The 24055-nt window shown below is 30.0% G+C and overlaps 1 protein-coding gene across 3 annotated transcripts in view; it reads left to right on the forward strand.

Annotated features, from left to right (window-relative positions):
* wge (winged eye) overlaps positions 1–23131 on the forward strand; it is a 123329-nt gene extending 100198 nt beyond the window's left edge. For 2 of the 3 annotated variants that reach the window (XM_065513560.1, XM_065513576.1), the window contains exons 6-10: positions 11977–12208; positions 17858–18717; positions 18796–18981; positions 21987–22148; positions 22228–23131. In XM_065513560.1, coding sequence (XP_065369632.1) covers positions 11977–12208; positions 17858–18717; positions 18796–18981; positions 21987–22148; positions 22228–22635 — 1848 coding nt within the window. In that variant the 3' untranslated portion in view covers positions 22636–23131. The remainder of the gene's footprint in view (positions 1–11976; positions 12209–17857; positions 18718–18795; positions 18982–21986; positions 22149–22227) is intronic. The other variant, XM_065513568.1, reaches the window with a different exon arrangement.
* The last annotated feature ends 924 nt before the right edge of the window (positions 23132–24055 follow it).

Genomic DNA, 24055 nt, shown 5'->3' on the forward strand with positions numbered 1-24055 from the left:
TATGAGTTTTTGTCTTCGTAGGATACCGTTAACCTATTCGCAGGTATGACCAAAAAAAAAAAATTTTTTTAACGGCAGTTTCAAAACACCAATTTCAAATTTTTAAAAATTTTGTTAAACAAATTTCAGAATTTGTTGATCATCACTTGGGAATTTATTGTCAACATAATAGTGAATAAAAATGTGAAAAAATTATGTCAATACCTCCTATAGTTTTTCCGTACCTTCGATTTTTATTTCCTATTATGTTGACAATAAATCCCCAAGTGATGATCAACAAATTCTGAAATTTGTTTAACAAAATTTTTAAAAATCATGATAGAAAGACAAAATTTCATATTTAACTATAGTTTTATATATATAAAAAATTAGAGGGTATGCGTTCCGAAATTCCAAAAAATTTTTTGGTACACTCTAATGTACATATATAAATATATTTTAAGTCTTATATTTTGTAGTATTTCTAATAAAATTACTAAATTCAATTGTAAATACAATCCACAAATATATGTGTAGCAAATAATCACCCTTATTCTGTTAGGCGTCGTCGACACAACACAACGCCGTTTTTAATCATTTGTTGTAAATCCGTATTCTCGTTGACAATATTGCCACTTATCGATGACTGTCAACATTTGTTTGGTATTCTGTAAGAAACATTGACGTTGATGTTGCCTTTCATTTTGTCGACGCCGTTTTTGGTGTCGTCTGCTGTTGTGTTCAAAAAAGTATTTAAAAAATTTTTTTTTAGGTTTTGTATTACAAATAAATGAAATAAAAATTAAGTAAAAGTAAAAAAGGAAAGAAATTTATTAAACGTGGACAAAATTAAAATTTCTAACCCCAACCAATTTGAAAAGCTGGTGGAAGAGTTGGAAAAGATTCCATCTCTTGCCAAAGGATTTCGCAGGGGCACTTTTCCAAAAAAATTTTAAGGAACAGTGGGAAAGTGTTGCGAATGCGCTAAATATACTGAGCCCCTTGGAGGCAGCTGTGGCAAATCTGCTCCAAATGCTGAAAATAATAACATCAACATTACCACGACAGCCGGTTCTACGCACCGGAATGACCCGAGTTCACTCGGCCAAGGGCTTTCAACTCAGCAAACACTGTTGTTACAACAACAATAATAATATCAACAACAGAACCATCAAAAACTAATTCTCAAAACCCCTTAAAAAGTTCGTACACGACAAAAAAAGTGAAATTCCTATCGAACGGAACAAATCTTCTTTCCACTATTAGTTTCTTGGTCACTGGAATCCGAATCGGAATGAAAATCATTTTATTTTAATTATTTATAACAATATTTTTTTTATTCACAAATAATTTTACCAAAAAAAGTAAACAAAATGAATCAGCTGACTCAGTTATTAGATATGTGTGTTGTATGTATCGATAAACAGGCAACGTCGTCATAAGACTGCACTATAGTTCAAAGTATCACTTTTTCCGTGCTAAATTCAAATTTCGAAGTTGTTATTATTCATTATTTTTTGTTGTCAATCTGTTACTAAAACTCCAATGCAATCAAATTCGCAATTGGTTTTTGTAAAATACAAAATACTGCTTGACAGCACGCCTTCAAAGTCAAAGTTTCGATACATTTTTAAAAAATTGTGAATAGTATCAATATTGTATTGTAACTTTTAACCGTTAATTGTGGAAAGTGTGTGCATAATTTAAATAATGTTTAAAATGGAAAACAACGAGACTTCTAAGTACTTAATTTTTCTTTCCTAAATATTTGGAAACTATTTCCCTTTATATTAAACATTACAATTTTTAAATATAACCTTAAAGTAATTTCTTTTGATTGCAAAACTTTAACTTTATAGAAGCTTTTAAAAAAATGTTGACGTTTGTTAAACTTGAAATAAAAAGAAATAAATATACTGAAATTTTGTGAATTCATTTCACTTTATTTCATACTGCGCATTTTTGCGCTTTCTGAGTAATTTAATTTTTTCTAGGTTACTGTGCTATAAAAAAATTAACTTTTGGAAATTTGGCTAAAAGAACGCCCAAAAGACACAAAATATGATGCTATTATTAAATATATTTGTGAAGAAAATTAATGCTCCTGTTATTTCTAAGGTCTGTATGAAATTATTGGATGAAAAAGTCCGCCATTTTGTCTACAATTACTTAAAAGTAAAATGTCAAAAATGCAGAATAAAGGAAGATAATTTTCGAAATGAAAACACTATATGGCTTAATGGTGATACATTCTTTCAGATTTGTATCTTTGGTTGCCAATGACATCCACAGTAGACAAGGATAAGACACAGACGAAAAAATAGAATCGTTTTAAAAATTGAACATACCCTAATACATATCCTAATATGGCGACCCCAGGCCGCACCCCTGGTGGGCTCATGCGGTCAAAATTTAAACTCGTCAACACTTCTTCTTTGCGCATGTCAAATTTTATTCAAATCTAACTAAGGACTAAGGATTTAGAAATTACCGATTTATTTCCCACTTTTATTCTATACCACTGTGCGAAGTTTTATCTGATTAATTGAAGTTAATATATATTGAATCAAATGTGTTTACAAAATGAATTACTGATTCAACTAATTTGACTGAAAACTAATATGAAATAAATTTCTTCTAATCAAAAGCAATGAATTTACTTTATTTTTCTCCTGATGGGTTAATGGTCGACAAAGGGTTAATTTTTTCTTAAATTTGTTGAAAATATAAGTATTTCTACCTATGGTCCAATTTTGGTATCAAACAGTAGAATACTTTAATAGTAATTAATTTCGCACGGAAAAAGTGATACTTTGAACTATAGTGGACTGTTAGGGAATACAAAATTAGCATTGACGCTGTGTTAAAGTGATGTGGACTCAAAAATGACGACGATGTTGACGACGCCTAACAGAATAAGGGTGAATATTTTAATTGATAATACTGATGGTTCAGTCATATTCACCGAATTATATTTTAAAAACAGTTGTGTGTTTCATATATTCAGTAATAATAAAGGAATTTTTCGGTGCTCGCAATGGAATTGTGTGATAGTACTTGCAACTGACTAAATTCGATTGGCGCCAAATTCGGTTGTCACTACAAATCTGTTTTCTCTGTGTATTTTTCGAATATGTTGCCCCTACGTCCTTCGGATGTTGACCTATTTTTTTATCAAAATTTCAACTTTGGGCCACATGTTCTAAAATTCCAAAGCTGGGATCGAAAAACGGAAAGTTTTAGAAACCTTGATGTGTTCCCTATTTATCCCCAAAGTATTTTCCCAGCCCCGAAGGAAATGTAGACCCTATGGTTAAAATTGTAAAAAATAACATTTTTGGGATTTTTGCTTAAATTTTTAGGAATTGTGGGATTCCTTTTGACATTTTGACAAGATTTTTTACCTATGTAATTTGGAATGACAAATTTAAAAAAACATAGAAATTTTCATTGTGTTTTGTTAATAAATAAAGATTTTATTACATATTTATTGAGTTTCTAAAACTAAAATTTCTATCAACATTTTAATAGGATTGCAAATACATATTAGGAACAATTTGATCCACATTTATTCCGAACATTTTTTTTTGTTTAGCTATGTTAATTTTTGGTCTTACAAAAAAAATTCTAGTCAATATCTCAATTATATTTAAAGATATTTACACTAATGAATAATCGTTATTTCGTATTACATACTTGACAATAAAATAACTAGCAGCATCCAAATAGCCAAAAAACAAGAAATATCAATGCAACCATAGCAGAGTAATCAAAGAAATGTAAATTGCGGCCAGAGAAAATTGCTAGCACAACAAAACAAAAACGAATGCTGACGCGCAATATTAGTTCGGCAAAAAAGTGTGTATGCTACTATAGCACGAAGATATATTTTAGTTGTTGTGCTACAATAACGAGTTGACAACTGTTTGTATCTGCTAAATATTGATGTATGAATCAAGTATGTAAGACCCCTTTCACTCTAGGCAATTTAGTTGCGCAAGTGTCTTGTGTTTGTAGATGCCAGGGGTAATGTCGGGTTAAGGAGAAGAAGATTTTACATGCTGTTTTGTTGTTGGGCAAGAGACTTGCGCAACTAAATTGCCTAGTGTGAAAGCGGTCTATGTTATTTGGGGGCTACGGAAAGTTGATTTCAACATACAGACGGACATGGCTATATCGACTTCGCTATTACTTATAACGATCGGGAATATATATACTTTGTGGGGTCGCAAATTAAAAATATAGAAATTACAAACGGAAGGACAAACATAAAGGGGGAAATTCCCTTTTTTTTGTTTTAGCTTTGTACAAACATTAACGCAAACTATGGTATTGGTGTCTATTATTTAAAAGCGCACATTGTACATATAACTTGTAAACTAAATCAGACGTTTGCAACAAAAACAATACTTTATTTTGAACTACATTTTATTGTAAAATGCAGACGCCATTGGCAAAGACGGAAATGATGATATCATCTTTTAATAAAACGCATAAATAATATAAAATATTTTGAGCACCTGATTAAAACCAGTACATAGTAACTGTTATTTGCCATTTTTCTGCATTATAACTTGAAAACTATAAAAATATGTTTAGATTATATGACTAATAAATGCGTTTATATTTTAATATTTTAAGACAATAGAACTTTATTTGAAATCCACACCATTTGTTAACTATTAGAGTTGGGAATAATCGTTCTTTTTACTGATTGTTCATTTTTGTTCAGAACAAATAAATAAACAAGTTTGCTCTTTTTAATCAGTTGTTAAATTTTATTCCGCGCTATTCGGCCGAACTAAGTAGGGTGATAGCCGATTTTTTTTTTTAGATTTCAAAGTGTGTCGGGTGGAATATTGTGACACTAGGTCTAAAAGTTAAGTGCTGAAAATTTGAGCCAAATCGGACAACAATTTCAGAACGCACATAGAGGTCAAAGATCAGATATATGAACAATTTTACAATTTATATGAAATAAATTTGTGAAACTCCTTAACTTTCTGCATTATGTTACAGAAATATGTTGATTTATTTATATTAATGAAAATTACATTAAACAAATATTTTGGAGATTAGCCCTATATCTTCTTTGGGTCAAAATTACCCACAAACTGTATTATCGCTATAATTCTGAAAAAATTAAAATTTTTCAGTTTTTGCAAAAATTTTGCTACTAAATAATTACTTTTGCAATTAAATGCAAAAGAATCTCAAGTTTCATTAAAGTCGCCCCAAAAATATATAACATTTCGCTATCTTTCCATTAGAAATTGCAAATATTCAAACATTTTACCTTTGATGTTGACGGTTTAACGGTTAACGTTGTCCGATTTTAGTAAAACTTTCAGAGCATATTTAGAATTATCTGACCTATAAGATTCTGCTTAAGTTTTTACTTAAAATTCATAACTGTAAGGAAATTGGTATCATTAGTTTTTCCCGAAAATCGCAAAATTTAAATCGCAGGTACTGTAAAACTAAAGGAGCTATTGACATAATTTGTTCATATTTTTATTCCCCATTATAATCTCAATAAATCCCAATGTGATGATCAAAAAATTGTTTAACAAAATTTTTAAAAATTTTAAAATGGAGTTTTGAAACTGTCTTTAAGAAAATTAAATTTGTTTGGTCATACCAGCGAATAGGTTAACGGTATCCTACGAAGACAAAAACTCAAATACAAGTAAATATGGATATATTTTAAGTTAAAATGAGCATTTATTTTAATATTTCTTGAAATATGTTAATTTTGTTCCTACATTTCTTATTCGGAATGACAATGTGTATGTGTACTAGGGTGACCAGATCTCATATGGGGGGAAAAAAATGTCGGAATCTTGTTCATCTGGACCCCACAAAACGATTCCCCTTTCCAGATATGGAGAAATAGAGCTCATTGGCCTAAAAATTGCCAAATAATTGGTTTTTCTCGAAAATTTCAAAATTTAAATCGCAGGTACGGAAAAACTATAAGAGATATTTTCATAATTTTTTCACGATTTAATTCCCTATTATACTCTTAATAAATCCCAATGAGATGATCAAAAAATTCTGAAATTTGTTTAACAAAATTTTTAAAAATTTGAAAATGGAGTTTTGAAACTGCCGTTAAAAAAATTAATTTTTTTTGTTCATACCTAAGAATAGGTTAACGGTATCCTACGAAGACAAAAACTCATATACAAGTAAATATGGACATATTTTAAGTAAAAATGAGCTTTTATTTTAATATTTCTCAAAATATGTTAATTTTGTTCCAACATTTCTTGTTCTAGTGGCCTGAGACACGTTAATGGCCTGGCGAATTTTTAATAACTTTAAAATTTTTTAACCGATTTCTGTTTTTTATGTCTCATTAGAACGACAATTACGTACACATTTCGATTCTTTTAAATTGAATTACAAAAGTAATTTTTTAATGGCAAAATTTTTACAAAAACTGAAAAAAATAAATTTTTTCCCCTTGTAAATGCATCTCAAAACTTCAGAGGGCTTGCGGCACGTCTTAACCCCAACCGATTTACCTAAAATTTTTTCAGGATGATTTTTTTACTAATGTTCACCAAACTGGGGGGTGAGAATGGCCAAAATCCAACTTTCGTTTATTAAGGGCCACCCTAATATACATACCTAGCATAGAAAGTCATAAAAAAGCATGTTGCCTACATAACAAAATTTTTATGAATGTAAATAACAGTGCTAGGTAAATTCTCAGCGAGTTGTTAAGTTTTCCCTAAAAAAACATAAGGTAGACATGTTATATATCAATGGATAGAGGATTTTGTCTACTTTTCAGAAATTTATATAACTTTTGACAATTAAAAAATTCATGGAATACTTTTTGAAAAATATGACAAAAAATGCTTTTTATTGAGTTTTTGCATAGATACAATTTTTTCAAATTGAAATAAAATTTTTATTTATGAATATTTTTTAATGAAATTTTACCTTTATATAGATTTTTTTATTGAAAATGGAAAAATAAAAACAAATTTTGAAATTTATAATCAGGAATCCGGCAATTCCCAAAAAAGTATTGAAAAATCCCAAAAATGTGATTTTTTCGTTATTTGGCTATAATATCCATACCAGGGGCGGGGTTATCGGAACCCTTTACAAAATAAATAAGAACATATTGGGCCATCTAAAATAGGTTTCTATATTTTGATATCGACTATGCGATTTGAGAATTTTTGCCCTAAAGTTTAACTTTTACATAAAAAATAGGCATTTTTTGAATGGACCTAGTCCCTTCGGTATTAAAAATTTTAAAATTGTTTTCCATTTAAAATATTTTATGTAAAGTTAGCTCTTCAAAAAATACAAATTCTTTATACATCCTCTTAGAAATTTTTTTAGATAACTTAAAAAGAATAAAAGTACTTTTTACCCAAAAAAATTGCAAAAAATCGCCGTTTTTAAATTAAATGCATGTAACTTTGGACCCAATCATGATTTTTAAACAACCCGCGGTCATCACAAAACTGGAGTATGGTGGGTAAAAATGTTGAAAATATAATTTTCAAATGCGAATATCTCCTAAGCTTTAAGAGATAATTGATATCTACGACGAGGTTTTATGTAGAGCTCGACGAGAAGATTCCATATATCGGAACACAAACGAAGAAATATAATCATTTTTAAAATTGAACGTACCCGAGGTGTCCTATTTTGGGGACCACTGGCCTGGTGGGCCCATGAGGCCCAAATTCAAAACTTAAACTCGACAACACTTCCTCTTTGCGCATGTGAAATTTCATTCAAATCGGACTAAGCGTTTAGAAGTTACAGATTTATTTCCCTCTTTTTTTTCTCATACCGCTGTGCGACGTTAACCCGTGCCGCTCGTCGCTCAAAGTTTTGAGCTGCATTTAAAGGGTGAAAAAATTATTTTTTTTTATTTTTTTTTGTAAAAATTGTGCCATTAAATCATTACTGGGGCTCAAGCATAATTTTAAAGCTTATAGGGTAAAGTATTTTTGAGATTTTTTTTAGATTTTTCGGAAGAGGTTTAGAGGTCGCTCAATTCGAGTTTTTTTGCTTAAAATCGGGTTTGTCGGCCTTTTTTGAGTTTTCTTCATAACTTTGTCAAGACCCACGATTTTCATTACTTTTGAGGACACGGTTTAAAAGAAAAATGTCCATGCCTTATTTTTCTTTGTAAACATTTTTATTTTTTGCAATGAATTTGCCCTACATTACAATTTTTCGTAATCTTTTCATAAATTTTGTAAATAAGGCTTTATAACTTTTAAAAAGTTTATGAAAATGAAAAAAAACTAACAATGCAGTTTGAAAGATCAATTAATTCTTAATAATTTAGGGACAACATTTTTCTTTTAAAATGTACCAACATTTTTTAGAGATTTGTGGTCGTTAAAATGATTTTCGGAAGTGGGCTTTGTATGGGAGCTATGACTAATTATGGACCGATCGTTATAAAATTTGGTGACATGACTTTTGTATATATGTATAACATATTTGTATTGAATTTTATTTGAATATGAATATTTTTAAGAGATTTATGCAAGTTAAAGTGATTTTCGGAAGTGGACCTTATATGGGAGCTATGACTAATTATGGACCGATCGCCACAAATTTGGTAGGCGCGAGTTTAGATTATATAAAACTTATTTGTGCTCAATTTGGTTTAGATATCTTTATAACTAAGATATCTATGAGATTTTATCTATTTTAAGATTGTAATCGTATGGGGGCTAGTAGAAATAATGGACCGATTCTAACCAAATTCAATAGGCTTCGTCCATGTGGCAATAGAAAACCTTGTACCAAATTTTATCTTTGAAATTGCCACTTGTAGTTTGATTACATTATGGTGTTGTAGGGTATAAAAATCATTTTGTGTACACAAAAGTTTTCGTTTGCTTTATATAACTCAGAAACGGTAAAAGCAAATTCAAAAATTGTTGTCTCTAAATTATTAAGAATTAATTGATCTTTCAAATTGCATTTTTTGTTTTTTTTTCATTTTCATAAAAATTTTAAAAATTATAAAGACTTATTTCCAAAATTATGGAAAATTTTCGAAAAATTGTAATGTAGGGCACCTTAATGAGCCAATTCATTACAACAACTGAAAATGTTTGCACACAAAAATAAAGCACGGATATTTTTCTTTTAAACTGTGTCCTCAAAAGTAATGAAAATCGTGGGTCTTGACAAAGTTATGAATAAAAGTCAAAAAAGGCCAACAAACCCGATTTTTGGCAAAAAACTCAATTTGAGCGACCTCTAAACCACTTCCGAAAAATCTGAAAATAATCTCAAAAATACTCTACCCAATAAGCTTTCAAATTATGCTTGAGCACCCATGAAAATAAGAAAAAAAACTTTTTTTGGGACACACTAATGTACACGCAATTGTTGTTGTAATGAGATATAAAAGACTGAAATTGGTTAAAAAATGTTGAAGTTATTAAAAATTCCCCAGGCCATTAACGTGTCTCAGTCCACTAGAACATAAAATGTAGGAACAAAATTAACATATTTTGAGAAATATTAAAACAAAAGCTCATTTTTGCTTAACATATATCCATATTTACTTGCATATGACTTTTTGTCTTCGTAGAATATCGTTAACCTATTCCCAGGTATGACCAAAAAAAATTAATTTTTTTAATCGCAGTTTCAATTATCCATTTTCAAATTTTTCAAAAATTTGTTAAACAAATATCAGAATTTGTTTGATCTTCACATTGGGATTTATTGACAATATAATAGGGAAAAAAATATGAAAAAAGTATGACAATACCTCCTATAGATTTAAATTTTGGTCATACCTGCGAATAGGTTAACGATATTCTACGAATACAAAAAGTCATATGCAAGTAAATATGGATATATGTTAAGCAAAAATGGGCTTTTGTTTTAATATTTCTTGAAATATGTTAATTTTGTTCCTACACAGTGAAAACAGATTCGTGATAGCAACCGAATTTGTTGCTAATCGAATGATTCGGTTGCACACATAGAATTTTTCAGGTCTAACAACAGAAAGTCAGTTGATAAAGAAGAATTTCAGTTGAGGCAACCAAACTTTAGTTGCCCCTTCAAAAATATTGTAGCCACAACTGTAAAATTCGGTCACTAAGACAGAATCATTCGATTGGCAACAAATTCGGTTGCTATCACGAATCTCTTTTCTCTGTGTACATTTCTTGTTCTAGTGGCCTGAGACACGTTAATGATCTGGGGAATTTTTAATCAGCCTTATCATGTAAGGCGTAGTCGTTTTACGACAACGACAGTTTCGTACTAGATTAATGAAACAGGTTGAATAATTTCTTTAATCTAGTACGATACTGTCGTTATCGTAAAATGACTACGCCTTACATGACTTTGAGCGACGAGCGTCACGGGTTAACGTCGTTTAATCGAGCTCAAATTTCGGTTATCTCAATATCTGAAAAGGGGAATCGTTTTGTAGGGTCCAGACGAACAAAATTCCGCCATAGATTTTTTGTGGTCACTCTAATGTGTACGTACATTTCTATTATTTTAAATTAAATTGCAAAAGTAATTTTGTAATGTAAAAATTTTTACAAAAACGGAAAAAATTGCATTTTCCCCCTTGTAAATGCAGTTAGATACTTCAGCGGACTTGCGGCAGGATGATTTTTTTTACCCAAAAAAAATCAAACTTTTGTTATTTAAGAGCCACCCAAGTGTATATTCTTTAAAAGCGCACATTGTACATATGTATAACTTGTAAACCAAAGCAGACGTTAGCAACAAAAACAATACTTTATTTTAAAATGCAGACAGCCAAAAATGATGAAATCATCTTGTAATAAAACGCATAAAAAACACACAAAATATTTTGAACACCTGATTAAAACATGTACTTAAACATTATTTAGCTTTTTTCTGCATAATAACTCGAAAACTATGAAAATATGTTTCGAATATAAGAATAAAAAATGCGTTGATATTTATATTTTAATATTTTAAGACAATTAACCAACTTTATTTAAAACCAAAGCAATAATATTAGTTTACATTATTTTTTTATAAAACATTTAATTTTATTTTTGTTGTTGTTGTTGTATTTATGCAATTTAAAAGATTATTTTATATATTTCAATGTAATTTGAATTCTTTAACTAAACAGCTGACGGCTTGTTGCCAACTTTTAATAGATTTCTTGGCCTTTTTCCACCAAACCAATGCTGGTCCATAAAGTATAGTTTTGAAATCCTCCAAAGCCAAGGCATCAGTAATACCATTTCTCATTTTGTAGAACTCTATTTCAGCCACAAACTTTTCAACATCTTCATGTCTGTTGCCTCCGAAAAGCATATCACAATCTTTCAAACGTTTTAAACCATAGATCATAGCATTCTGGAACATGTTGGAGTTTAAGTTTTTTTTTTTTTTTCACAAACAAATATTTTAATATATATAGATTTTTTAAATAAAGTTTAATATTTTTTTGTGTTGTGAGGGCTAGTGTCGAATTGCTAATGTGCAAATATTCAATTGCATAGACTAGCAGTTAGTTATTCGTAAAATTGATCGTTTTCGGTTCGGCTAAATATCCATCGCTTCATACTACTAGTTGTATTATAATAAAACAGCCAACTAAAAGAGCATATGAATGCATGCTGTTGAAGATGTGTGTTTACTTTTTCAAGAAAATTCTCTCTAGACTCTAGAGAGAATTTTCTTGAAAAGTAAGATTATACTCTATATAGTCTAGAGATTCTTTGTTGTTACTCTCATTTAAATCTGTGTTATTCTCCATGGTAGGTAATTATGACTGTTTCATTCATTACATGTATTTAACATGACGACCAATTCAAATACATTTATGGCCACAAGTATTTAGTGTTAGTGTGTTTTGATTGATAACAATTTTCTTTTTCAGTCCCAATAATAAAGCGATATCTTGTCATTCGAATTCCTGTTATTTACCTCATGTACTATTTATTACACACATGAATAACACCTTTATCAATTGTATTCTTACAGATTCTGGAAATGGCTCCCAAGACCGTTGAAGATGTATCGGTGGGTACACGCTTGTGTGCGTATTGGAGTCAGCAATACCGTTGTCTATATCCCGGTCGGGCCATAGAAAGTGAGTCTTCCGATGATGGTGTTACATCACAAGAATTTGTTAGTGTCGAGTTCGATGATGGCGATAGCGGCAGGATCCGCTTACAAAACATACGTTTACTACTCAGCGATTATCCACAAGTTGGTAAGTTAGTTATTGATTTTTTAAAAAAAATATGCTAAAAATTATGACAAATTTAATATATTGCATGTCAAAGCTATTCATTCATTCATTCCATATTTACATATAAATATACATTACCCGGACATAAATACATACAACATTTTTTTTAGTTTGTTATTTTTGAAATGATTTTATTAATATTTTCATTTTAGTTGTTTAGTTGCAGTAGGAAAATTATTAAGAAATATAAGCTTGTTATTAGAAATGTTATTAAAGAAATAATTTTTAATTCAACTTTCAAAATCAAATCAAATTAAATTCCATATCTTAACCATTCCATTTAATAATTCATTATGAATTAATTCATAGGCTTAATGCATTAGTTCTATAAACGCATTGAATTCATTTCTTTGAGAATTCATTCTTTATAGAATCAATTCCTTATTGAATCACTTAAATTTTCTTTAATTCAAATCCATTGCAAACAAAATAGATTAATAAAATTTATTCAATGATTAAATTTATCTTCAATTCAAATCTATTACAAATTGGCTGTAGACAAATTTGTTCATTTCGTAAATTATCAAATACCAAAATTAAAAGGAAATGTTAGCATTCATAGGTTCCATTCAAATAAATACCAATGAATAAACCTAAAGAATTTGTTTAGTTGGGAATGGTTTTATGAAATGAATTGCTATATTGTTTAATTCTGATTTAAGATTTTAATGAATTAAGCTTAAACTAAATCGATTAATTCGAATCTATGCTTAGTACTTCAAACATATTGAATTAATTTCTTTTTAGAATTAATTCTTTTTAGAATTAATTCTTTATTGATCGTTAAAATGTTCTTTTAACGATTAATAATGATTAAATTGTTCTTTATTTCAAATCTATTACAAATATGCTTTACACGAACTTGTTCAATTCATTTTGTAAATGATTAAAAACAAAATTGAACGAAGAAACAATATTTTCATTCATTAGATTTGAATTCACAAAGATTTAATCATTAAAAGGTTGAATGATAAATTTACACTTTTTATACCCTTCGCCATGAGTGGCAAGGGTATATCGTCCCCTGCTTATTCTGATTCTATATGTGGTCAAAATTTTGTGAAATTCTACTTCCACAATGTGTGTCAAAAGATCAATTGAAATATTACTTTTGTTCTAGATGTCTACTAACAAAAAAATTTTATTTTATACACTATTGTTTTATTAAGGGACGATATATAACTTTGTCATTCCGTTTGTAATTTCTACATTATTCATTTGCGACCCCACAAAGTGTATATATTCTGGATCGTTATAGATAGCAAAGTCGATATAGCCATGTCCGTCTGTATGTTGAAATCAACTTTCCTTAGCCCCCAAATAACTTAAATACATGATTCATACATCAATATATCGGGAATTCTTCCGGCTCGGTTGCTAATTAAAATCGACAAAATCGGTTCATAAATGAAAAAACCGGGACATCCTCGATTTTTGGCCTATTTTTGTATCTATATCTGGATTACCAATTCATTCATATAGACAATATGGATATCTAATGATAGATATTTCAAAGACGTATATAAGACCTTAGTAAGTTGGAGCTACAATGGGTCAAAATCGGAAAAAAGTATTTTTTAACCCGAATTTTTTTTCACCAAAAAAATTTTTTTTTTTTAAAATTAAAAAAAAAAAATTTTAAATTTTTAAAATTTAAAAAAAAACAAGTAAGAGAGCTATATTCAGCTGTGCCGAATCATATATACCCTTCACCAAATTATACATTAAAATAAATTTGTTTAAATATTTTTAGGTAAACAAAATTAAATTTTTTTTTAATTTTTTTAAAAAAAGTTTTTTCCAAATTTTTATATTTTTTTTTTTTGAAAAAAAAAATTTATGACAAAAAAAAAATTTCGATGAAAAAAAAATTCGGGTTATAAAATATTTTTCCCGATTTTGACCCATTGTAGGTCCAACTTACTATAGCCTTATCTACATCGTTGCAATGGACTTTGAAATATCTATCATTAGATATCCATATTGTCTATATTAATGACTTAGTAATCCAGATATAGATCAAAAATAGGTCAAAAATCGAGGTTGTCCCGGTTTTTTGCTCATATCTCCGTTATTTATGGACCGATTTTGCTGATTTTAAATAGCAAACTTCTCGAAAGCTGTCTGACAGAATTATTGAAGATTTGGATCCCGAAGATATCTGGGGTCTTCAGAAAATTGATTTCAACAGACAGACGGACATGGCTTAATCGACTCCGCTATCTATAAGGATCCAGAATATATATACTTTAAGGGTCGGAAATGAAAAATGTATAAAATAAAAAACGGAATGACAAACTTATATATACCCTTCTCACGAAGGTGAAGGGTATAAAAATTTAAAAAACAATTCGAAAAATTCTTTTTTCCATATTCTAATTCCTAATAATAGTAAGTTAAATAGATGATATTTACAAATAGACCTTGACAATGAAGATTGTTGATGACGCCCTTGGCAGGGTAGAAAATGCATTCCAATTTGCCAATTGTCTAAAATTTTAGTATTCAGTGATATTCTTTGAATTATTACAAATAAATTATAATATAAATGAACTTAAGCCTAATTAAAAATTTACTTTCAAATTATATATATAAAAAGTTCGAATAATTACCAAAAATCTATAAATTAAATTTAAAAAAAATTTTGTTTGCCTAAAAGTATTTAAAATTTGTATTTTGAAGTATAATATGGTGAAGGGTATATAAGATTCGGCACAGCCGAATATAGCTCTCTTACTAGTTTGTATAAAATTTGACTTTTTCGTGCTCTGTCTTTGGCCTCTAAATTTGTAGCAGAGTTCCTGTCAGGAGCTTTTCGAGTCTTGTATGTTTTTAAACCTGCATTGACTTCAACTTTTCGTACCAACATGAAGTTTTGGGAGCTCTTTTGAAAATGCTTTCTATTTATTTGCCTTAGATCATTCCTTCTAGCTGAACCAGGTTTTCTATCAACGGACAAGTTCCTCGCTACTGTTTAATAACATTGGAATCAGTTTGAAGGCAGACCTTTGATTGTTTGATCAACTTTTTGTAGGACCATGTTGGATTTTGTTGAAAATATGTAATAATTTTAGTATGCACTTTTGTCTGGTCACTCATTTTAATCAGATTAACGACAAATGAATTTAATTGACATTAAACATAATAACTGAAATGGTTTACAAAGGAAACTTGTTCAAAAAAAAAAAAAAAACAAATAATACTTGGGTTAAAAGTTTTAATGAAAAACGTGTGTTAAGAATTTTTCGATCTCAGTCCTTATTTTGATGATACGTTGTTTTGTATTTTAGATGCCGATATGTATTTGGTTCAAACTTCATTTAATTCTAACATTTTGAGTAAAAACACATAAAATAAAATGAATATAAGAATCTTTAGAGATACAGGTTTTTGTTATTTATTACAGAAACTATATGAATTATGAATTAAGAATTTATTGAATTGAGGTTAAATTAAATTAATTTGAAACTCTGGTCTCACATGTAATTTTGGGTATCGTTAAATGGTTTGAAGAAGTGGGTTAGAAACTTTTAATTTGCCGTCAAATAATGTTGCGGGATATGGCTTGAGACTTTGGGATTTTAAGAGTCACAACGGACATCTACTTGAGGCGGCACACAGTGGTATTGGTTCATACATTTTTTTGCAAACAGTAGAAGGAGTGCTCCTATGATAATATAATTTGGTACACTTTGCTAGTTTCATATAGAAAAGCAAAATATTAAAAATGGTTCATATCGGATAGTTTCTAGGGGATACCTCCCATACAAGGGTCCTTCCAAAATAACGTTGTGTCAGTCATAAATTCTAAAATAATGCAGCGATCTTATTTAAATTTAAAGATATTACACTACAAAGTATGAAGAAAATCGGTCTTGTCGGTATCTTGCCCACATATAGGTCCCTTTCTGAAAATAGTTTTATTGTTCAAAACTCACATAAAAATAATAGTATCGTGATGAAATTCGACATAAACTAGTTTTATATAAACCCAAATCTATCTGTTAAGTTTCATAAGGATAGGAGCATAATTGCTCATATTCCCCATGTAAAAAGTAAAAGCCTAAAAGTATGCATTGCAATTTATTGTAAATATTCATAAAAATACGTGAGTTTTATAAAACAATTTTTAAGTTTGTTCAGCGATCACAAAAAGTCGCAGAATTTTTTTACATAAAATGAAAGAAAATATTCCAAACTTTCATTTAGTAGTGCTAACACGGAGGTAGATCGAGCTAACATATTTTTTTTCTAATGAAAACTGCAAATGCTAAATTTTTTAAAGCCATTTTGATTTGCTCAGATCTCTTAAGCTATATATGTAATTTAAATATTTTTTCTTTCCTATTAAATTTAAAATACTATATTTTAATAAATATGCTCTAAAACTATTGATAGTTGAACCATATTTATTGTATAAACAACTGAAATGTAGTAAAATTTTTATCAGTTTTCGTTGTACAATATTTAGATAACTTTACCACATTCTTTTTTACACAAAATTTAATTTTTTTCGAAAAAAAATCATGGTTTTCTACTAAGGAAACATTTCTCTACAGAAAGGCATCATTAGATTTCTAAAAAATAACTGTAAAAAAATAGACTTTGCAAAACAAAAAAAAAAAATACCACTGTGCGGCACTGAAGCAGAATCACCAGCAAAAATCAAAAGCACTGCTTCGTCAGTACGCAAGTAACGCCCATACAATAATTCCGTTTACAAATGTGACAATTTTCACAGTTGTGAAGTTTTTCAACAAATAAAATGTCAGGGTCTATGCTACCTACGTCATCTCGACAAGCAACGGAAATAAGAGTAAAAACTTCAGCAATTGTAAACCAATACGACCTTTTGGAGAAATCTGTGAATCCACTTAAAAATTACCATGGATCTTTAATTTGTTTAATTTAATTTCACCTGATGATTGCCATTCTGGTAGTCCAGTTCTGAATCGTTTAGATTACAAATTATGGTAAGGCATGTGCCTTAATAAGACCACGCATATGCGTACATTGAGCAATTGTCCTATGGATTTGGTCGTGCTGAAAGTCAAACGGCACCCACTTTGAATAACCTTATTATGGCTATAGCCATCATATTTCCTCAAAATATCAGAATGGCAAATGTCGTATGTTTTTCACTATTAGGTTGATGTTGGACCAAATGCCTCATATATTAAAAGTTCCAAATAATACTCAAATTTTTTAAATTATTTTGTAATAAATTTTAAGGAGATTTCTCATAGATAATGTAGTTATTCAAACACACAGGTATGCATTGAAAATCGATCGATTTCAAACGAATTTATACAAAACTTTTTTTTCGTTTTGAAAATCAATTTCCATTCCATACCAAAAATGTTTTGAACGCATACAAAACTTTGCAGTTACTAACATACATTTTGGAGCATACATTTCATTAAAAGAAAACATTAACTGCGTTATTTTGTTTAAACCACAGAAAAAAAGAAATCTTATTTTTATCTTTTTATTTCTCTCTTTTTTGTTTCTTTAATAATACTTTTACCTAAAACTACTTCCCACTTCCTCCCAAAACTCCAAAAAAAATCAAAACAAAACTAAAAACTACTACTCCAACACACAACACAGAGTACAACGATAATCCCCTCTACTCTTTAGGCAAACATAAAAAGTCCAGTGGCAATAAAATCTCCTCCAACAATGAGTCCGATCACCACCATCACAGTCAAGGTGATGACGATGCCGAGGCTTGTGGTGAAGCCAAAGCAGCACGAAAAAATGGTTCCAGCCGCGATTATCATCAGGCTACGGCCATGGAAATATTTGCCGCCAAGCGCAGTGAAAAGAAACGCAATAAGAGTCTGAAAAAGAAAGCCCAATCGCAAAATAATGCCAATGGCTCGGCGGCGAAAGGTACAGTATCCTCTTCGGCGCTTGAGGGAGGTCTTAATGGTTCGATGGAATCGCAAACAGATTGTGGCCGCAAACATCACAAACATAAGAAACGAAAGAAACACAAGAAACATCGTAAAAATCTCATGGAAATTGGTATAGTCTCCGAAATGGACAAGTCCTCTTTCAAAACCTCATCAACGTCACACAAGAAAGCTGAACGCACATTACATACATCAGTAGAACAGCAGCAGCAACACCATCATACTGCAACTAACTCTCAAACACACACACCGGCCAGCAGAGAGGAGGAGGAAGAGGAGCAACAGGAGGAAAACGAGGCAGAGTTAGAAGAGGAAGCGGAGGAAGATGATAATTATGATGAGGATCACAATACTCAAACCGAAGACTCACAAATGGCTGAGGACAATATTAATTTGTCGAGAATTAAGCAAGAATCAAATGGCCATATTTCAGGTACTAATGCATCTTCACTGAACTCTACGTCTGCTTCAATAAATATTAAAGTTAAAGCCGAACGTTTAGATCTGGAAGAGGAGAGTACTTCCAATTTAATGTCGGAAATATCAGATGAGGTAAATAATTAGTTTAGATTAAAATACTAGCCGATCAAAACAACAGATATTCATCTTTTTATTTTTTATTGTTTCTAGGCCAAAGGTGATGACATGGTCGAGCACAACAATTCAAAAGGCAGTAAAATTGCAGCTTTTCTGCCGGAACGCCAGCTGTGGGGTTGGCTGGGTACCGCCTATTGTAAATTTGGCAATAAGGGTTCGAAGGGACGCATACGCAAACAATTTTATAAAACTATTAAGAGGGGCAAAGAAACAATTACTGTAAGTATTTTGAAAATATAAATCAATACTTGATTTTAAAATTTCTTTAATAAATGAATGTGATGTTTTAAGTGAAAACTTTACATAAATTGGCAACATAAATATCTCTACAAATGTAAGCGTATTTCTGTATTGGGTGTATGACAAAAATGCGAGAATTTTCTTATTTTTTAGCTATTATTTTGAAACATTTATTCAAAGTATTGACCATTGTTAGCTGTGACCTTTTCCCATCTTTCGGGCATCATATGGATTCCGAGCCAAAAGAACTGCTCATCTTTTGAGGCCAATAACGAATCAAGCCTATTTCGGAGACTCTGTTCCAATGTGAAGCGAATCAAATAGTAGTCGGACCGTATAAGGTCTGGACTACTATAAGGCGGGTCAGGCGAAACTTTCCAAGCACTTCATTATAAATAGTTTTTAACATGTATTGCAACATGTGGCCGAGTGTTGTCATGATGGAATATTACGGTTTCAGGTGTGGTTGCATATTCTGAGTGTTTTTCGCTTCAAACGAATCAGTTGCGTTCGGTACAGGTTCCATGTGATGGTCTGGTCTAAAGCTTCAATTCGTATGGAACCCAATTTTCCTGCATTTGAAATTGCTGCTTGAGCAGCTCAAAATGATTTGGCAAGTTCATGTTGAGTTTGACAACAATCTTCATGGAATAATGCCTCCAGTTCTAGGTCTTCAAAAATTTTTCTGGCTGGCCCGGGCGATCTTTGTCTTCCATGTCAAAATCATCACTTCTGAGCCAAACAAGTAATATCTAAATATACAATTTCTTGACATTCAGATAAGAATTGAAATGTTGGTGATGTATACCCGAGCTGAGCCCCTGGTCCTCATACCAACGACCCATGTAAATTTAAATCAACTCAGAAACACCTCAGCATTGACTATGTAAACATTCATTACGACATCTCTAATCGTTCACGAGCTACCGAATTATTTCCAAAATTAGATATCCTGCAAATTCGAGCAACTTTAAACTAGTTCCCAGAATATGACAAAAGTATCTTTTTCAAATATTTTCACCTCAATCGGCAATAACATGTGAAATTTTGTTCCCATGAAATATCCATTTCCGTCGAAGGGAAAATTACTATCGTGATATTCCCATGAACTTTTCATTCACAATAGTTAATTTTGTTTATTGTTTACAAAATTCCATCCAGTCGTAACAACTCGCGCGTCATTGCAATTATTTTTTAAGTGCTATCAGGCCCGTTTTAGTTTTTTTCCTTCGACAATTTTGCGTCTCACTCTGGCACGTGTGTGATGTAAGGCTTCGTATAACAGTTCCTGTTTTACATCGTTTGCACCAACCGCGTGTCTTTTAATTTGATAAAACCTGGTGGAGACCATTAAAACTCTTCGTTACTGGTGGAGTACCAATTAAAACTCATATCGTGAAGTCTTTTAAGCGTTCCAGCTTCCTAGGTCGACTAGTGACTTACTTAAATCGTGTGGGATACCCTGGCACACAGTGGTATTTTTTTTGGCAAAAAGTCTATTTTTTTTACAGTTATTTTTTAGAAATATAATGATGCAATTCTGTAGAGAAATGTTCAATGATTTGTTTTCGAAAAAAAATAAAATTTTGTATAAAAAAGAGTGTGGTAAAGTTATCTAAATATTATACAACGAAAACTGATGAAAATTTTACTGCATTTCAGTTGTTTATACAATAAATATGGTTCAACTACCAATAGTTTTAGAGCATTTTTATTAAAATATAGTATTTTGAATTTAATAGTAAAGAAAAAATATTTAAATTACATATATAGTTTAAGAGATCTGAGCAAATCAAAATGGCACCAAAAAATTTAGCATTTGCAGTTTTTATTAGAAAAAAAAAAAATAAGTTAATTCTGCGACTTTTTGCGATCGCTGAACAAACTTATAAATTTTGTGATAAAACTGATGAATATTTACAATAAATTGCAATGCATATTTACAATAAAAGGTTTTGCATTTATGCTCCTATTCTTATGAAACTTAACACATAGATTTGGGTTTATATAGATATTGTTTATGTCGAATTTCATCACGATACTATTATTTTTATGTGAGTTTTGAACGATAAAACTATTTTTAGAAAGGGGCCTATATGTGGACTAAGTTCAAATATGGACCGATTTAACTTTATACTTTGTAGTATGATATCTGTGCACTTGGAAGATCGCTGCATTAATTAAGAATTTATGACTGATACAACGTTATTTTGGAAGGACCCTTGTATGGGAGGAACCCCTAGGGACTATCCGATATGAACCATTTTTAATATTTTGCTTTTCTATATGAAACTAGCCAAGTGTACCAAATTTTATTATCATAGGAGCACTCCTTCTACTTTTTGCAAAAAAATTTATGAACCCATACCACTGTGTGGCGTTTTGGTTACGTATCCTTGCCATTAATTTTGAGAATTCAAAAAAAAAAATTCCATCTAAAAATATCACAATATGGGGAATTTTTTCACGTGAACAAATTTGGTGAATGAAAAAAGGAAAAGGGAACATATTTCAAGTGAAATATTGATTCGTGATTACATTTTTAATGTTTGAGTAAAACGCGTATGTTTGAGTTGAATATAGGATTTTGATATAACTTGAAATAAAAGTATTTTGAAAGCGACAAATCAAAATAAGTCCTTCAACGTAAATGGGGTCAATATGACCCCTTCTTAATTAAATTTCAAAATCCTTTAAATGGGAAAACATTAACATTTTCATGGGAGAAGTAGTCAACTGTGTAATGTTTCCCATTTCCAAACATCAGGACCGATTAGTAAAATTAGTAAAATTAACTGTTCCTGTTCTATATATACTTTAACATGTGTAAAATTAATTGGATGCTAAATGTTGGTATTTTATATTTTTTTATGTAAGAAAGCAACAAGTTTGCACCATTTTTAAATCCAAATAATGTTTTTATCTAACAAATTTAACTTTAATTTTTATAATAAGGAAATATTGTAATTTTTATTTATTTTCAGGTGGGGGATTGTGCAGTATTTTTATCAACTGGACGACCAGATCGTCCCTACATTGGTCGCATCGAGTCAATGTGGGAAAATTCATGTAATAATAAAATCGTGAGAGTACGTTGGTTCTATCATCCAGAAGAAACAACTGGATGTCCAAATTTAAAATATCCCGTAAGTATTTACACAAAAATTATATTGAATTCTTTTTTATAATAAATGAATAACCAATATTGTTATTTTTTAACAAAAGGGTGCTTTATTTGAGTCACCCCATGAGGATGAGAATGATGTGCAAACGATATCGCATCGTTGTGAAGTTTTACAATTTGGTCGTTATTACAATAAATTTGGATCGGATTCAAAGCAATATCAATCGATATACGATAATAATGATACATATTATTTAGCAGGCTATTATAATCCAAGATTACAAGTCCTGAAACTACAAGATAATATTCCAACTCTTGAAGAGGAACAGCAGCAGCAGCAGCAACCACTAAATACAACAACTATAATTTTAAATAATGATATAATAACAACCACAGCAACAGCAGCAGCGTCAGCAAAAACAAACACAACTACTATTAATAATAATAATAATTCAAATAATACAAATACTAACACTAACCTTAATATCAATAATTTAATTACAAATTAAATTTAACAAAAGCAAAAAAAATAAAAAAAATTAAAATATAAAAAACACACACACTTACAAACACAAGATACAATAGAAGATTCAAAGAATATTGAGGAGATATTGAGTACGATGAAACCATTAAATGATTTTTATTATATAAATTAAACAACAAAAATTACATATTATTATATACATCCAATATATTAAATATATATATATATTTAAAAACAAAAATCTTTATTAGCATATAAAGCAAAAACAAAAATACTATATGTATACAAAAAAAAACAAAACAAAACAAAATTAAAAAAAGAACTAACACCTTTTTATTATTATATTATATATACAATATATATGTATACATATATTTAAATATTATATACTCTTTTTATATGGCTGTCTACTGTTCGAAGACACTGGAATTTGTGATTGTTGGTCTGTAACAATTTAAGAATGTAAAATTCCAAGAACAATCACGCAATAAAAGTTTGTTAAGAATTATTTTTAAAAGAAATCACTACTGAATAATTTATTTTTTTTTTATCCAACTACATATTTCGCCAACATGAAATTTTGTCTGAATTCCAATTAAAATCATAAAATTTTGTAAATTTTTAAACTATGGGCTTTTTCTTGAAAAAAAAAATTGTTTTAAATTGAGAATTAAAAATAAAAATTTCATAAGTATCTGTTAAACTACAGGTGCATTTGAAGGTTTATTTGTGAATTATAAAGGAGGATCTAAACTTCCAGAAAATGTTTATTTCATACAAACTCAAACTTGTTTTTTCAAGAAATGGGGAATTTCATGTCAAGTGAACCAACTTTTGAAATCGACGTATTCCGATCGTGATGAAATTTGCACCAAAGTTAGTTCTATTGGATAGTAACTCAGCACAATTTTTCAACGAGATCGGTGGAGTTAGAGGGGGCAGATGTTTTTTCTCATCCATGTAATACTGAAAGAGTTTGGTTTAAACAGATCAGCTGCAATTCAATGAATTTTACCGCTTAATCCGACCAAAATTATTAAGATTTAGAAATGTTTTAAATTGGAGTTTTAAAAATCCTCTTGACAACATAACTGTACAATGGTGAAACGTTAACATCTTAAGGGAGATTTTTGACTTCAAGATCAACAGCCAATTATTAATCAGATTAGTAACTCTAAAAATAAATCAAGGCGTATTAACAAATACTACAATGTAAAACCTACAGGCATTTTGTTTTTGTTTAAATGTAGAAGAAATGTCAAAATCAAGGCGAATTAAAATATTGCTATTGTTATTTACAAAAACAAATGTAAACATTAACAATGTTTGACAGAATACCTACATTAAACTACGGCTGATTTTATGCGGGAATACACCATGAAATAATTCTAGTTAAAACTTTGTAGTATTGCCTCACGCAACGTCAGAAAATATCATATTTTGTT

The sequence above is a fragment of the Calliphora vicina genome, chromosome 1 (assembly GCF_958450345.1).
Source record: "Calliphora vicina chromosome 1, idCalVici1.1, whole genome shotgun sequence".
Classification (NCBI taxonomy): domain Eukaryota; kingdom Metazoa; phylum Arthropoda; class Insecta; order Diptera; family Calliphoridae; genus Calliphora; species Calliphora vicina.